The sequence below is a fragment of the Psittacula echo genome (assembly GCF_963264785.1).
Source record: "Psittacula echo genome assembly, chromosome: 16".
NCBI classification, from domain to species: domain Eukaryota; kingdom Metazoa; phylum Chordata; class Aves; order Psittaciformes; family Psittacidae; genus Psittacula; species Psittacula echo.
Window position 1 is genome coordinate 11,441,722 of NC_137752.1, and position 16,447 is coordinate 11,458,168.

Genomic DNA, 16,447 nt, shown 5'->3' on the forward strand with positions numbered 1-16,447 from the left:
GGCAGCAAGTGTGAAGGGACAGTGTCACTGCTGGGGGGCAGGACCCCAAAGTGTCACCAGCCTGCAGCTGCTGCAGCCAATGTCTGCAAAACAGGAGTGGGGCCAGGCACAGCCAACACCAGCCTTGCACTTGCTGGTGTCCCTGCATGTAGGACATTCAGGACGTCTCCTCTGCTATGTGCCATAGAGTGTGCAGCGGGATGACAGTGAGGGGCTGAGGTGGGTTTGCAGCTCTGGGGGTCTCTGAGCATGAATACTCTTCTTTAATAGTGTTCGGGGTTTTTTTTCCCCACAATAAAGTTTCCCCTTCCCACCTGATCCTAGGTGGCCACAGGCAATGCATCCCCTGGGGACGAAAAGCATTTGGGAACAGGGATCCCTAAAAATTCCGGTCCTCATATAGCCCACAGCTACAGGATGAGCTGGTGCTGCAGGTCCACGTGGCTGCAGGTCTGTGCCCTGCTCCAGGGCTGGGCTGGGCTGTAGGATTCCTCTGAATTACTTCCAGATGGGGATTAATGCAGTAAAACCGAGTTTGCTGCAGGATAGATAAACAACCCAAAGCTCCTCTGGATGCTATTAATAAACCTCCTGCCTGCTGCTTCTGGCTCAGATTTGGGAACACCCTGTGCACTGCCTTGCTGCCCTCCCAGCCCTTTGGCCATGATGACCCAGTAAGAGGGTCCTAAACAGGACAGGAGCTGCCATGGTGTGTGTAGAGGATGGTGTCCCCTCTTTGGGCTGCCAGTGGGATGAGGTGCTGCTAGTTGTCCCCCGGGTGTCCACCGAGCTCTGCCAGGGACACCAAAAGGTGACACCTCTCCTCTCCTCTCCTCTCCTCTCCTCTCCTCTCCTCTCCTCTCCTCTCCTCTCCTCTCCTCTCCTCTCCTCTCCTCTCCTCTCCTCTCCACCTTCTGCTGTGGGGCTTCAGCAGCTTGAAACCGGAGTGGGTATAAACAGGGTGGGGGCAGACTTTGAGCCCTCTCGAGCTGGTGCTGCCGTGCCAGGGCCAGGGTAAACAAGTTTTGGGTGGCTGCAGCCCAGCGGGCTCACCTTTCTCACAGCTTCTAACATAGGGGCTCCTGGGTGTCCCCAATGTGCACCCAGACTTATGGTCCTGCTGGGGAGGAGGAGGGTTGCCCATGGGACCCCCATCCCAATACCCTCCTCATTCTGGCATGGCTTGTGCTCTCCTGCCAAGGACAAACAGAGCTTGGCCAAGGGCTGGGCTCAGTGGGGTGGCCCATGGCTGCCAGCAGCACTCCCCACTGAGGACCTCTGGGCACGGTGAGACAGCACAGAAGATGAGGTTACATCTGATGATGGTACAACTTAAGCTTTATCTCACTTTAGCTAGTTATGGGGGTCCTGGGTCCATACACCCCTTTGTACATGGGTAATGAAGTTCTTCCCTGTGAGGATGCTGAGGCGCTGGCACAGGGTGCCCAGAGAAGATGTGGCTGCCCCATCCCTGGCAGTGTTCAAGGTCAGGTTGGACTGGGTTTGGAGTAACCTGGGACATTGCTGACGGTGGGGTGTGGAAGGTGTCCCTGCCTGTGGCAGGGGGTTGAAGCTGGATGAGCTGAAAGTTCCCTTCCAAACCAAACAATTCTCTGATCCTGTGATGAGGCAGCACACCCATGGGGAGAACGGAGGCCAAGAGATGGGTCTGGTTTTGCTTCTTTCCAGCTCTGCAGCCTGCAGCTCACACAAGCAGTTAATCCTGGGCCATGGCGAGCTGGATGCTTACCTGGCTGGAGCAGTGCCTGGCAGAGGGAGGGACGAGGGCTCGGCCCAGCACCTTGGCAGGGCAGCATCACAGCGGAAATATTTGCTGAGAAAAGTTCAGCTCCACCCCGAGGCAAAACCGGGGCTGGGAGCGCGGCGGCTCCGGGGCTGCTCGTCCACGGCTCCCGGGAGCGCAGCGGCTCCGGGGCTGCTCATCCACCTGCTCCCAGCCCTGCCCGGCACCTCCAGCCCGCACCGCTGAGGGTGCCCAGTGGCTGGACGGGCACCAAGGATCCTGCTCGTGCGGGAGCCTCGGTTCTGGAGGTCCGGGAGCTCTCGTCGCTCGGTGCTCAGCCATGGGGTGCTGGTGGGGCCGCGGAGCGGTGCTGGCCTGCCTGCTGCTGCTGCGCCCGCTGCCCTCGCGGTGCTGCCCCGCCGCCTGCCGCTGCTCCGTGGGGAACGTGGACTGCAGCGAGCACGGGCTCCGCGAGGTGCCCCCGAGCCTGGCCACCAACACCAGCACCCTGTGGCTCGGCTACAACTTCATCACCGTGCTGGGGCCGCGCTCCTTCCCGCCGCTGCCGGGGCTGCGGGTGCTCAGCCTGCCCCACAACCATCTGGGGCTCATCCACAGCCAGGCGCTGGTGGGGCTCGGAGCGCTGCAGGAGCTGGATCTCAGTGACAACTACTTGACCGTGCTGAGCCCCGAAACCTTCCTGCCCCTCAGCAACCTCACCAACCTGAACCTGGGTGGAAACAGGCTGAGGCAGCTGGAGCCTGGGGTGCTGCAAGCGCTGCCCCAGCTCCAAGCCCTCTTCCTGCAGGACAATCCCTGGGGGTGCAGCTGCAGCATCCTGCCCCTCTGGCGCTGGCTCAGCCACAACAGGGACAAAGTGCGAGGTGAGTGCCCAAGGACCATGACCCTAAGCCCCCCACCCGCTCCATGCTCGCTGGTCACCCCATCAGGGCTGAGGCTGCACCCAGAACCCTGTTGCCAGCGGCTGTGGGCTTGCAATGGTGAGTGTCCATGGTGGTATGGGGAGGTTCCCCAGGTCCCACCCTCAGGCCATGGCAGCTCCTGTGTCTGCTTGGGTGTCTGCATCCCTGGGTCTGGTAGCTGGTGCCCACCCTGTGCCTGTCCTTGTTCCTGGAGAAGAGGGCTGGACGATGTCCCAGTGACAGGAACTCAGCTCTATCCCCAGCAGTGGCACCAGCCCCATCATGCTGAGGGCAAGGTGTGCTTGCAGTGGGCACCACTGCTGATGCAGCTAGGATTCAGTGCCTTCAGCCCCTTCGGTTACTTCATGAACATGGGGCTGATCCTGCATTTCTTCCCCCATGAACCTTCTTCAGAGTCACCTCTGCCAGCAAGACCTCTCTGCTGCCACTGCTCTTGCTTGCTTCCAGCTTGGATGCGTGCCCGTCACTCATGCTGGCTGGGATCTTCTGTGGTCTCTCCATGCTGGGTGCTCACTGCTCCCCACATGTGTCCTCTTGGAACCAGGCCTGCACCCTCCCTGCCCCATCTACCATCTGCTCCAAAACTTTTCCAGGCCCCCTCCCCATCTCATCCCACTCCCCAGTGCACAGGGCACAGATGAGCCCTGAACCCTCACTGCTCTCCTTTGTATCCCGCTCTGGGCAATCCGGATCAACCTAATCCCTGTCCTCCTGCCCTGGTCCCATACATCCCCTCTATCCATGACACCTGCCTTGGCCCAGTGGCCCAGTGTACCCATCGACACTGATTTTCTCTTCCAGAGAAGAGCTTGCTCCTCTGCAGAGTCCCGGAGCAGCTGAACAAATATCCGATCATGGCCTTTGGGAATGAGTCCTTCAGGCAATGTCAGGAGACCCCACTGTCTGCCCAGCACTACATCACCTTCATGATCATTGGACCGTTCTCTTTCATGGCCAGCATCTTCTTCTGCACCTTCATAGGCTCCATTGTGGTGGTTTACCACAACCTGCGCAAGGAACCCCACGTCTCGAGGAGATCCTGCATCTGAGGGGTCCCCCCAAATGATGCTGAGCTGCCTCTGCCCCACTGCTTGGGGAGCAGCCTCCAGCTCCGAGCAAGGATGCTTGCAGTGTTTTGGAAGGCCATCCTCAGACCTGGGTGGAGTACAGGGGATCCTTCTCCACCTCACCCTGTCCTGCCCCTTTCACTGCCTATGGGCCTCAGTGTGCATTTCAGGATGCACCATGTGCCTTCCTGTGCCTTTTGGTGCATCCCAGGAACCCCTGTGTGCATCTCAGGACACATCATACCCCTCTGGGTGCCTTTCAGTGCACCCCAGAGTTTCCATTTACCTTTCATTGCAGGTCAGGAGCCTCCGTGTGCCTTTTGGTTTGCCTCAAAACCCTCATTGGGCCTTCTGGTGCCCCCAACACTCCCCATATGCCACTCAGTGCCATCAGCCTCAGTGTGCCTTTGCTTGCCAGACCATTTGGCTTGAGTTTTTGTGCATTCAAATGCCCTCCAATTGGCTTTCCGTGCCTTAACAGGCACTGGTTTACCTGTTGGTGTGCCCCAGAGCTCTCTGTGTGCCTTTTGACGCACTTGAAGATCTCTGGATGTTTTGGGGCTCTCCAGAGAGAGAGAAAAGCTTTGTCAGAAAGCCCCCGGCCCCTCCATGTGCTGCCCAAGGACAGGGCAGGTTGCAAAATGCTTCCTTTGAAGGATTCTTTCCTTGAGAAGGCTCAGCCGGCAGCCAAGATCCAGGGTGAGGCTGAGGTTTGGGGTGAGGGTTGGACAGAGACAAACACTTGAGCTCCCATTGATGTGGTTTGGCAAAGGGATCGCCAAAGGAAGGGTGAAGCTGCGCAGTGGTTCCTCCCCAGTAGCTTTTCCCCTGGACTAAAGCTCATCCAAGGCCAAGTCCAGGTCAGCTCAGTGATGGGAGTGGGGACAAAAATGTGGGTTCACAGCCTTTGCTGCTGCCTCACATCCCACCACCCACAAAAGGGACTGGGGCTTCCCCTGTGTCTCCTTGCCCTGCTGCCTCCTGCCTTTCCCTGTGGAAATGCTTAGTGAGTGCTCCGCAGGAGCGCGCAAGCTGGGCTGACAAAAGCATCTTTCAGGGAGGAGCAACAGCCCTTTCTGGCATGCGTTGTTACCCATTGCAAAGCAATAAGACTTACAATGAGATGATTGTGGCCACCAGCTTCCCCTGTTTGCTCCATCTCTTGCCCATGCAAGAGCTGCCAGGGATGTGGTGGGGGTCAGTGAATGCCTTGGCGAGTTCTTGCCAAGGGTTGAATAAATCATGCAGTGAATAAACCAAATGTCACCTCACCTGTGGCTCGCTCCCATTTCTACTTCAAGAGAGAAACCACCCCAATGTGCTGCCACACTGCTCGAGTCCCCCTTGGCTCAGCCTGCAAGGGGTGCAAAGGCTGTGGGGATCTGGTGAAAGCAGCAGCTCCTCTGGGATGGCTGCAGAACCTCTGCCAGGACAGCCTCTTGCACAGAGCCTTTCCCAGGAGCAATCCCAGCTCTCTCAGATCCTCTCTAGTAACAGCACTCGTCCTTCCTCAGGAGGTCTTGGCTTCTGATTTGGAGCTGGGGCTTATTGTCCTTCATGGCTGGGCTGGTGGTCTCAGCACATGGGGAGGAGCTGGGGGTCACAGCAGTGGGAGGGGATTGCCACTGGTTTCCCTTTGATGGAGGTGGGTGAGAGCCAGGGGGCTTCAGAGTGTCCTCGGCCCCCACAGCAAGGCCGGCCCCCCCCGCAACAGGCTGTTCGTCAGCCTGGCATCCGGGAATGGTGATGCCCCTTCCCTCCTGGTTTCTCTGCAGCCCCTGGCCTTCCTCCCTGCTGGCTTCATCCCTCCCCATCCGCGCACCTTTTGCTGTTTGCAAACCCTGCGGCAGCACTGGGTGAGGCTCTGATTCAGCACAGGGCCCTCTGCCAGCGTTGCCACAAGACAGACACGGAAAGAGGGACACGGCACTGGAATAAACGGCATCATGATCCAGTCTAGACTTTACTGAGCTCTTGCAAAAACTTGGTATTAATGTTACATTAACGTAGAAAGTAGAATGGGTTCAGTGGCTCAGCTGGAGTGAGATGAACTTGATGGAACCACTGCAGTAAGTGGGACGATGCTCACAGACCTCAGCTGCCATCTCAAAAGCCTGCTTGCCCTCGGGGGAGCCCCATCTGCTCGGCTGGGGCAAGGAGAAGGCAGTTCATGCCACTGGGGCTTGGTACCGTGTTGCAGGTGGGTTTTCCTCCTTTGCAAGAGGTGGGATGCGGTGCTGCCCGTGCACGCGCTGTAGCTGCTCATCAACAGCCTGGCTGGTGCCAGATGCTTCTGCTACGCTGGTATCTCTGAACCCACTCACAGAACCCACAGGGAGGGTGCTCAGGGATTCTGGCATATGGGCACAATGCTTGAGGGGAGGAAGGTGTGGGGAGGAACAGCATCAGCCAGTCTTGTTTGGTTCTCGTCTGAACTGGGATCTGGCTTCCACATCTACAGGTTTAGGCAGATGCAGCCACGTGAGCTGGGGCTTCAGGGCTGCTGCAGGAGCTGCTGGCAAGCTTGAGCTGCAGGCGAGTGTGGCAGGGAAGCTGTCAGTGCCTGCTGTGGTGACTGACACTGTGAGCCACGACCAGCCTGCAGCATCTCTCCTTGCATTGCTGGTGCTGAGGCAGTGTGGAGCTTGGCTGAAGGTCACTGCAACCATCCAGGGCTGATCCCTGAGGAGATGTTCATGGCAGGGAGAACCACAGTGTGAAAGCTACACGAAGGCCATGGCCAGGTCCTGGGGATGTCTTCTGTGCAGGAAGGCTGGGGAGCCAGGCTCTTGGCTGACGGCATATTACGAGCTCCAGAGTACCGTGTTTAGCACAGCAGCTTGGGCTGCAGGGCTGGGATCACTCTTGCTTGCAAACAGACCACATACAGGATCCAAGTCATAGCCATGGGCTGATGGGAGGGAGGAGCAGGGGGTTCATTCCCTGGGAGGAGCAGAGCACGCATCTTCCAGCCCCTGCTGCAGAGGGGGGTCACTCAGCACAGCAGGAACATGCGCCCAACCTGCTGCTCCCCTGCTCGGGATCACGAGCACGTCGGTCTGGAGCCCTCCAGGGCGGTGGGAGACATGGAGCACACGTCTGAGGGCCCATGTGTGTGTGCTGGGCAGCCTTCATGAAGCCTGCAAAGTGGAGCACGTGTTCATAGTTGGCACCAACTCTTCCCTACTACCATGGCAGAGGAGGCACCAGGCACCTTTCTCCTTGCTCGTAGCTGGTCAGTGGCAATACTGATTATCAACAACACTGGTTGGAAGCGATTACCTCTGAAAAGTGAAGTCCAAACCATGTCCTGGTTCTGCCGTGCATTCTGGGGCATGAGCATGGCAGCAGGCCTAGGAAAGGAGGGAGATATACAATGAAGTCACTGTGTATGGATGAAGGATGCTTTCCTCCCATCTCACCCAGAAGAACCCATCAGTGTCCCTTTTGAAAGGCAGTCCTGGCTGTGCCTTCCTACTGTGTTGGGGCAAGGACTGATGGCCCTCGGGGAGAAGGTCACACCACAGTGCTGACTGAGGGGTCGGAGAGGTTGAGCTGGCCGGTGATGTCGGTGGGGTGATATTGCTGCAACACACAAAGACACAGACAAGGAGAAAGAAGTGTTAGGCAGTTCTGGCACTTGCTGCAACCTCTACTTACATCCCATTCGTCCCTACGGGTTATCTCTTGGGGGCAATGCAACGGCCCAAACCCCACTGCCTGCTGAGGTCCCCTTCCCAGTGCAATCCAAGCTTGTGCAGAGGTCGTTGCAGACACTCTCCAAGCACCCCATGGCCGGGCAGGGAGGATGCTCAGGAGCGCGGTGCAGCTCCCTCAGTGGCAGCGCGTCTCTGCTGAGCGAGCCCCTCGCTGCGCTGGGAGAGCTTCAAGACAAAGCCTGTGACTCACCAGCCCAGCCCACGGCTGAACCTGTGTTTGGAGGGTCTGGCTGGGGTTCGGCATCATTCTGGTGCCAGATCAAGCTGTGCTTTGAGGCCAGGCCGTTTCACCTCCTTGCTCGAGTGCCTCTGCTTTGACTGTCCTTTCACACAGGTGAGATGTGTGGTGTGGGTGACTCTTGACAAACTGTGGTGTCAATTGCTAATGTGAGAATATAGCCTGTGTTGGGGATGTGGTGTGGATTTGGGGATCTGCAGTCTTTGTGGATGGGGGGGTTGGCAAATGCTCCCTGGGAGAAATGTTCCCAGCTGCAATCCCACCAGCAAGCAAAGGAGAGCAGCAATGCCCTTCAATGGGCAAGAGAAAGAAAAGTCCTTCTTCTCCAGGCAGGGGTTTACAACTGGTTAGTTACTTTCTCCATTCCTCCTTCCGTACTCCCTTTCTCTCCCTGTTCTGCTCTCCAAACCCTGAACTGGAAGAAGCCCTGTCCAGCCCTGCTGTGAGAGCGGATGGCGCTGAGAACCTTATGCTGCTGTCTGGGGACCTCAGTGGGTGTCAGGGCAGGAAAAAGGTCTCAGTGGGTCTCCAGTGCTGCAGTGTAGACCCTCTCCAGTGACATCTGCTACCACAGTACTCAGGAGAGCTGCCATTCTGCTGGGCTCCACGGGCTCCTCAGTGATGGGGTTTCACCCATCTTGCGATGGTCAGTGGTGGCTGTGGCCCTTGCGGTGCTGCTGGTGGCTCTAGCCCTGTGGCTACCTTGTGTGGCTCTGCACCTTGACTCCTGCGACAGGAGCTCTGGGTCCCCATAGGTGTTGTGTGGGGTCCTTGAGGCTGCTCTGTTCTGCCCGGTTTTGTGCTTCACCAGAACACCTTGGTGGGGAGATGCTGGGGCAGGAGTGGGAGCCAGCACACTCCTATCTCTCCAGTTCACGTGCTGGGGACATCCAGGGAGCATCTCACAGGATCATTCTGTCATTGAAGGCAGCAGCTAATATTAAAACAGAGCTTCTGAGATGTTCCTTGTTGTGGCTTTGCCTTGCTAAGGGGCAACACCTCGGCCGTCACCTGTTGGCACAGAGAACGGCCAAGGAGGTCCTGAAGTCGCTCTGCTGCCCTGAGGGAGCTTTTTGTGGTTATTCATCAGCCACCAAAAAACGCCCCTCTCACCTCAAAACGGGCGCGGCTGCCCCCACCTTGTGAAAAACAAGGATTCCAGCTAAATGCAATCTGTCCTTTTCCATGGCAAAATGGCCGGAGGCGTGTGCTCGCGGGATGGGGCTCGATTCCCGCAGGGAGGAGAGGGGACTGGGAAAGGGGAGAGGCTGGTGACTCACTGCTGGAGAAGAAGGAGGAACTTGAGGCACAAAAAGGAAGGGGCTGAAGAAAGCTCCTTTGTTCAATACCCTGCCTGATGCAAGCAGGGGGGGAGCGGTGTGTGCATGCGGGTGTGCATGTGCCTTGGTGCACTGTACGTGTGGCTGCGGTGCTCGGAGGTGTAGCAGGGTAGGTTGGGGCGTTCTGGCCTCTCTGCACAGCTCTGGGGGTGGGAAACGCTAAAATAACCAAGCCAAGTAGGGAATCTGGCCAGAAAAATTAATATACAAGAGCATGGCTTTTGATTTGAAAGCATATCTCCTCCAATCACAGAGTTATCACAGGGTAACATTCTCATTTACTTTTTTTCTTGTGTAGAGTTCATGCATGCAATTTTTAATAATAAAAACTAAAAATAAAAATAGAAAGGAAAAGAAAATGAAAAAAAAGCAAGAAAACTGTCATATCAAAACTATGTTAAAGTAGAACTAATGCTAGAAGCACATATCAGTAATTTAGGGCAAATTATGTTACAGGGATGGTGCAATTATCCCCAAACCAAACATTATAAAGCGAAGAAATTAATCAATATTAACCGTAGAAGAGACTCAAACATGTTAAGGTATGGAAGTGAAGTGAAGGCACCAAAAACTTTAAATGACAACCAGGAAGAAAATATAGACAAGAACTTAATATGTCTTTAAAAATGACTTCAACCTAATCTGGGCTTATATGGTAGTCCCTGGCTGGTGGAAGATTTTCTGGAAGAATTTTGGAGTTTGGGGTTGTTTGGGGTTATTTTTCAATTAAAAATTAGGATTCCAGCTAAATGCAATCTTGCTGTAGAAAACATCAACTTTCTTCTAAAAAAAAAAGAATAAATTAGTTGTCTTTGACCTACTTTTGGTTCTTTTAGGCCCAAAACTAGGTTGTTTTTTCAGCCAAGAAGCGTTTGGCTTTGGGATGGCTGATCCTTCACTGAAAAGGTGACCTTTGTTTCCATGAACCCCCTCGGTTCTCGACCAGCTCTGGCACCATCCCCATGGCAGCACCGGGCCCTCGCTTGGCGGTGGCGTGGGACGTGTGTCATGCTGTGCCTGGGGGGGGGACACCCGCAGGCTGGCATGTGGCTCTGTGGGCGCTGGTGATGGCTGCAGTGGTGGGGCTAATGGGACCTGTGCACCTCGGTAACGTGTCTGTACGAAATGTGCCGGCTCGGAAGGTGTCTGTGTGGTTTATGCGTCTCACATGGCTTCTGTGGGGTTGCAGTATCGTGGGTGGCTGCGATGGATGGCAGTACGTCAGCTCTGCGAGTGCTATTCGAGTTGCAGGAGCTGCCTATGGGGAACACATGCATCTCCTCCTGGGGCGGTGGGGATGATGTGCCGCGGAGAGGCTGTGCAGCTCGGGTGATGGTGGGCGCTAGGACGTTCAGAGTGGGGTGGTAGCTTCCCAGGGCTGTCTTGGCTCCATGGTGCCAGCCTGTCTCTCTGGCACTCCTGAGGGACCATTCTGCAGGGCTGCAGAGCAGAATCCATTTTTAAAACTCCCGACAACGAAAAGGAAAGAAGCAAGGCCACCAGGTTTGCGTCTTTCGCTCGCTAGCCAGGAGAGCCCATGGGGCTGGGGTCAGCCTGGCCTTCCAGCCCCATCGGCTCTCAAGCCCATCTGAGACCTGGTGTGGGCCCATGGCTCCGCCGAGCATCATGAATCAGAGCACCTCGCTGCTTTCTCATCTTTACAAGGACCCCAGGCAATGTGTCCCAGCATGCTACATACTCATGGGGCCTTCCACAGCAGGAGGGCACTGGGATCTCTGAGCCAGGGCTGCTGTATGGAATCGGAGGGCACCAAATGGCAGGCTGTGACATGAGCTGGTGGCAGCACCCTCCCGCTGGCTGCTCAACCTGCAGAGCAACCAGCACCTGGTCTGCCCAACATCACCACAAAGCTCGCTCCACCATGGACCTCCTTCAATGGCGAGACCTTGGACTTGCTAGCTTCCATCTCAGCCACGTTGGCTTGGATCTGGCCCCGTTAGCCTGCTCTTGACCCAGCTAGCCTGGTTCCCTGGGGAATATGTCCTGGGACCCCGGCCATGTCACCCCATGGCAGGCAGAAGATTGTGGCAGGCTCCCTGGCAGCAGGAGCTGACCCCAAAGCAGGGGCCATCTTCTGGGATGAGTGAGGCCATCTCGCTCCAAAAGCCTCCTGTGAGCAATGTGCCAAGAAGAGCATGGCCAGGACCCAAAACATGGGGAGCCCCACAATGTGCTGGACCCCACTGGGCGAGGGAAAGGGAGAGTATGGCTCCACTGTTCCATGGGACCTCTGGTGCAGGTCAGCCCAGGGCACTGGGGTGCTCCCACCCTAGGGCAGAGAGTGTTGTGCAGTGGTGTGGTGTAAAGTGTGTGATACACCACGAAGCAGAATCAGGCCCAGGATGCTTCCCAAAGAAGGAGCATGACAGGTACCAAGGGTGCCACATACTGGCTGCCCCAATGCTCCTGGGCACCTCCACCATGCTCCTGGGCACCACCCTCTCCACCACGGGTACCAGTCCCCTCAGGTGCCCACTGCACCCTGATGCTCCATCCAGGAGATGGTTTCCTAACCTTGGGGTTGTTCAGACACAACAAAACATGATGGGTCTACTCAGGACATGCTGAGGTTCCCCCCAGCAAACCTTTCTGGAATTGTTTCTCTCCTTTTTTCTGTCCCTCTTCCACACTCTTTTCACCTTCTCCCCCCTGCACCACCCACCTCTGTCTCCTCTCCCCTGGTTGGGTCTCAGGCCACCAAGATGCAACCTGCAACCTTCCTGCAGAGCTGCTTGGGCTGCAGCAGTGGAGATGGGGAACACCAGCCATGGGGGCATCACTGGGACAGGGAGCATGAAGGCAGCACAGAAGATGACAGGGATGCCCATCAGTATCACTGAATGGTTAGGGTTGGAAAAGACCTTAAGATCATCTAGTTCTTCCCTGTGGGGTGAGTGGGGAGAGTGTGGGCCCCCCCTCCCCCCATGCCTGCCAGACTTTGAGGTGACAGGGAAAGGAGCACTTTGTGTGAGGCAGTGGCAGCCGAGCCCAGCCGAGGGCTCAGCTGTCCCCAGGGCTGTGTCCCATGGGTGCTCCAGAAGCTTCTTGGGATGGAGCCTGCCTTGGTGTCAAAGGCAGCCACCTCCGTTCCGTGCACAGAGCCGTGGCCCCGAGACCCCCTGCGATACCGCGTGCTGCTCCCCGAGGCACCGCGAGCCTGCGGCCAGGGACGGGCCACCCCGCTGCGGGGTCCACATCCCCATGCTGCCACCGTCCCCCCTGTCCCCGCAGCCCAGCGGGGACCCTGCTCTGAGCAACCCTGGGCAGAAACCCGCCGGTCACCCCGGGGAGGAGGTTCCGTCAAGCCCATCGCGCCGGGAGGTCGGGCAGCAAGACGCAGTGGCCGCTGCCACACGAGACAACAGAGTAGCCACAGTGCAGTGTCATACAACAGACGGCAACATGCAGAGGGACACCGGCTCAGTCCGACAGACCAACAGCCCAACCTGACACTGAAGTGCCCGAAGCTCCAGCACGAGCGGACACGTTTGCACATTTGGAAACAGCTGGCTTTAGAGGCAGCAGTTTGGAAATTTTCTCTGGTTACATGAGAGCAGTTTTACTCTGAGGCGGAAAAGCACAAGTTTGAACCAAGGTTGGGTCTTTAACAACCTCCTCTTTCAAGCCTTTGTGTCTCTTTTCTAGAGCTGCGTTACTGCTGACCATAACCAGAGGCAGCTGTCACTCCTGTGCCGAGGACTACATCCCGAAAGCTAATCGTCACAAACAAAAATCACATGTAGAGAATGTGACACGCATGGGTCTCGGTGAGGTGACAACGGTGCCCAAATTAAATCGGAGTGATTGTTTTCAGGCATACAATGACAAACAGGTACAGGAACACTCAGGAATAGGAGAAAGGGAAAAAGAAAAAGAAAATTGAAAAGAAAATGTCATCAGTTTCAAGAGGTCAGCACTGGTTCAGGTGAGCGAAGCACAGAGAGGAACATCAGAAATCATCCAGGCAAAAAGAAAACAAGAAAACAAAACAAAAAGTCGGTTGCATCTCCCAACTCATCACAGGACTCCAAGCCACCTCCTGCCTGCCCTCCAGGATCCCAGCATCTTTTCAGGTACACGGGATGACTGACTCACTGACTCACTGACTGACTGGTGACGAACATGAGCTATGCATGTACACTGGCAGCTTCGGGATGGGTGTGTGGCAGTCGATGGGATGGCAGAAGAGAGAAAGAGAGAGAAAGAGAGAGGGCAGAATTGTTCTTCTTCCTCTTACCGTATCCTTGGAGGACCTACGTCTCTTGAAGCTGGAGGCCAGGGTGGAGGTGATGGACCTAAAAGTGGCTTTCTTTTTAGGGTCAGGTTCTGCTCTACCACTTTTTCTATCCTAAAATGAATATGTATAAGTGATTAGATCTCTAGTGTGTTGTTGGAAACGCTAAATCTATTTGAATACTGCCCCGTGTCACGTCCTTCATTTAGGTGGGAAAGCTACTGGAGGTGTCCTGTCACGCCCAGTCCTCCAAGGGCCTCCGTGTCCCATGCCTACAGCACGGCCATCACAGTGCTACAGCTAACGGGGCTGGCCTCTCATCTGGAGTCCTGGGAACTCCTCTGGGGAGTATACCTGCTCTCCTGGTTGCCTGACCTAGCTTCCTGGGAATGCTCTGCCTGGCACCCTGCCCCTCGCTTCCACCTGGCTAGACCGAGAGGTGAGATGCTGCACCTACCGCTACAAAAATATATATGTCATAACTGCTCAGGGCCTTTTGTGAGGCTGAATCCTAGTGCCACAAAGATAGAGAGAGGACTGCATTGAAAGAGAAGTCATTGTATGGATATTCTGTAAAAAAAAAGGTATTCAAAAAATTTGAATGAGGCATTTGTGCAAAGCCGAACGTGGTTGTTGGTGTTTGGTTGGTTTGGTTTTGGTTTTGTTCAAAGTAAAACAAGTTGAAAAAAAAAAAAAATTAAAAAAAAAAGAAGAAAAAAGAAAAAACCACCAAAAAAACTGGAAGAAAACAACAAAACTAAAAGGAACCAAAAGATTAAAGGAAAAGAAAGGGAGGAGGCAAAGCGTTAGCGCTATGATGTCGTCGGGGTCGGGATGAACTCAAAGAGAAACAGAACTGAAAACTGTAGGCGTTGGTGTTAGCAAGTCGGACCTGGTGGGCGCAGGCTGGGAGCACCAGCCGCCATGGCGCGGGGGCAGCGAGCCGCGGGGACCGGCCGCGCTCGGCCGCGGGCGCTGAGGACGCTTCCTCCCCAATTGCTTTCGTGCCAATGAGTGTGACCTTTCCGACGGGGGACGGAGTGACCAGGTCTGGCTCTGCTACCGCACGGGGGTAACCAAAATGTATCCCGCTGGTGCGTAGAGCATGCTCGGGGATACATTTGCTCCTCCTTCTCAGTTCTCTCTTTTGCGGACATGCACAAACGGAAAAGGAAAGCAAGATGAATGGAATGAAATGCCTTTTTTTCTTCCATGGCATCTCAGGAAATAGCCATGGCAAAACTGTGATCCCAAAAAAAACCATTATTTTTGTTTGTTTGTTTTTAACAAATAAATCTTTCCACTTGCCTACCTTCTAGCAATGTACCAGATACTAGTGCTCTGACGTTTCCTCCTGTGGAAAAGTCTTACAATGTCAAACGGCTCTTTACCATGAGGCTGTTTACCCCCACAGGGCAGCATGCTTTGCTCACAGTCCCACAGACTCTGCCCAAGGACCCAGTGCAGTATTTTCTAGAAGGTTGGCAAGTGAAAAATGGCAGTGCGACTAGTGTGCTCTGTCCCAGCAGCCTTAACCCCCTCGGTGCTGCTGCTGCTGCTTTTTGGAAGCAAAGGAAAAAAAGAAACAATAAAAAAAAAGGAAAAAAAATATAGAGAAATGGCTTTTTCCGAGACTCTCATCAGTGAACTGAACCCAGCGAGCTCTCAGGATACAGCAGCCCGGCCTCGTGCTTCCCCTCGCTGCTCTCAGCAGGTCTCCTCCACCCGGGAAGCCCACCCGCATGCCCCAGCCAGCGCTGCTCCCACAGGGACACCACTCCGGGCTTGTTTTGGGGTCCCCGACCCTCCTTCTCTCTCTTTCATTCACTGGCTTTGCTGCGCACAGCAATCTCCTTTAGTCACCCAAAGGATCTCTTGCTCTTTGAATGCCAGTTTGCTTCCCCAAGGAAGAAGAGCAGCCCAGGCGATCCAGAGAGAGCCTCCAGCTGCCCTAAACTGGGGTTTGGGGGCACCATGGGGCTCAGCCCCAAAACCAAGGGAAGTGTGAGGCTGGTGACCCATGGCCATGCCCATGGCTCAGTGTCACTGCCAGGAATCGCTGTCCCTCCCGCGCATGGAGGTATTTTGGGGATAGGAGAAGCCAGGGAGAACAATGGCCCCATGAAAGGGGCCATGGGGAGCCTTGGTGCTGACAGGCACGGGCATCGCTGGCTCCCACGTGGGAGACGTCTTTGTCTCCAAATGACAAGAGCACGCACCACCTCTTTTAGGAGCTGATCCCAGGTATGACAAGGGCTACCACATCCCTGGGGAGCGGGCCGGGTGGGGGAGAGGTGATGGAAACAATCCCTGGAGCATTTCTCCACCCGAGCACTGGGCAGGGATGCTCAGAGACAGTGGATTAACCCTCCTGTGTGCTGGTGAGCATGGCCGGAGCTGAGCAGCAGAGCAGAGCTGCAAGGGAAGCCACGCTGTCACCAATTGCTCAGCCAAGGCTTGTCATGGATCTGGCACATGGTCCCCAGCAGCACAAAGTCCCCATCCCAAGCACCATTGAGGAATTTGGGTCAGGTCTCTGTCCTGGTTGTAGCTTGGCATCATCCAAGGACATCTCCAGGGACAAGGCAGGGACCCCACTCTAGAGCTTACTGAGTGCCCAGTAAGGCCCAGCTGGAGTTGGGGTAAGGGAGGGAGGGCCCCATGCTAATCCACAGCTCTGCATTCACTGGTTTGGTGAAGGAATGGAAAACGCACCTGTTGGAGATTTGCTCTAAAAACGGTTTGTCCTACCTGCAGGTTTTTCCTCCACACATTAACGGCCGCAAACGCCAGCTGCATCTGCTTCCTCCGCGCGTCCTTATGCCTTTTGTAAGCTATTTCTATGAATATTAAAAATATCCCGGCAACAATACCTCCAGCCACCAGCATAAACACACCTGAAATAAGCAGCAAAGTTACAGGGGGCAATGGCAATTGCAACACGACACTTCATTTCCTCTGTATCACGCTCAGCGACAGGAGCGTTCTCCAACCCAGTGTGTCCCCCCCCAGCCCCCTGGCATCCCTCTGCAATCCTGGAGGGGCTGAGGAGGGAAACCCAGCAGAACAGGGCTGGTGCTGTTTAGGCTGGGGATCAGGGTGATGGGCAGAAGGGTGATGGGGTGCTGGATGTCCATGCA

General features: G+C 55.5%; 2 protein-coding genes across 6 annotated transcripts in view; one reads left to right on the top strand and one right to left on the bottom strand.

Annotated features, from left to right (window-relative positions):
• Nucleotides 1-2,084: 2,084 nt before the first annotated feature.
• On the top strand, nucleotides 2,085-3,737 carry LRRC26 (leucine rich repeat containing 26; the record flags this gene model as incomplete). Its single annotated transcript, XM_080630563.1, has 2 exons — nucleotides 2,085-2,628; nucleotides 3,490-3,737. The coding sequence occupies 2 exons, from the start codon at nucleotides 2,085-2,087 to the stop codon at nucleotides 3,735-3,737; spliced, it is 792 nt and encodes a 263-aa protein (XP_080486689.1).
• Nucleotides 3,738-7,271: 3,534 nt separating this feature from the next.
• GRIN1 (glutamate ionotropic receptor NMDA type subunit 1) overlaps nucleotides 7,272-16,447 on the bottom strand; it is a gene marked incomplete at both ends in the record, with an annotated part of 37,439 nt that continues 28,263 nt past the window's right edge. For 2 of the 5 annotated variants that reach the window (XM_080630824.1, XM_080630823.1), the window contains 2 exons: nucleotides 7,272-7,340; nucleotides 16,059-16,204. In XM_080630824.1, coding sequence (XP_080486950.1) covers nucleotides 7,272-7,340; nucleotides 16,059-16,204 — 215 coding nt within the window. Of the gene's footprint in view, nucleotides 7,341-10,288; nucleotides 10,493-12,530; nucleotides 13,422-16,058; nucleotides 16,205-16,447 lie in introns of those variants that run through there. The other 3 variants (XM_080630822.1, XM_080630820.1, XM_080630821.1) reach the window with 3 other exon arrangements.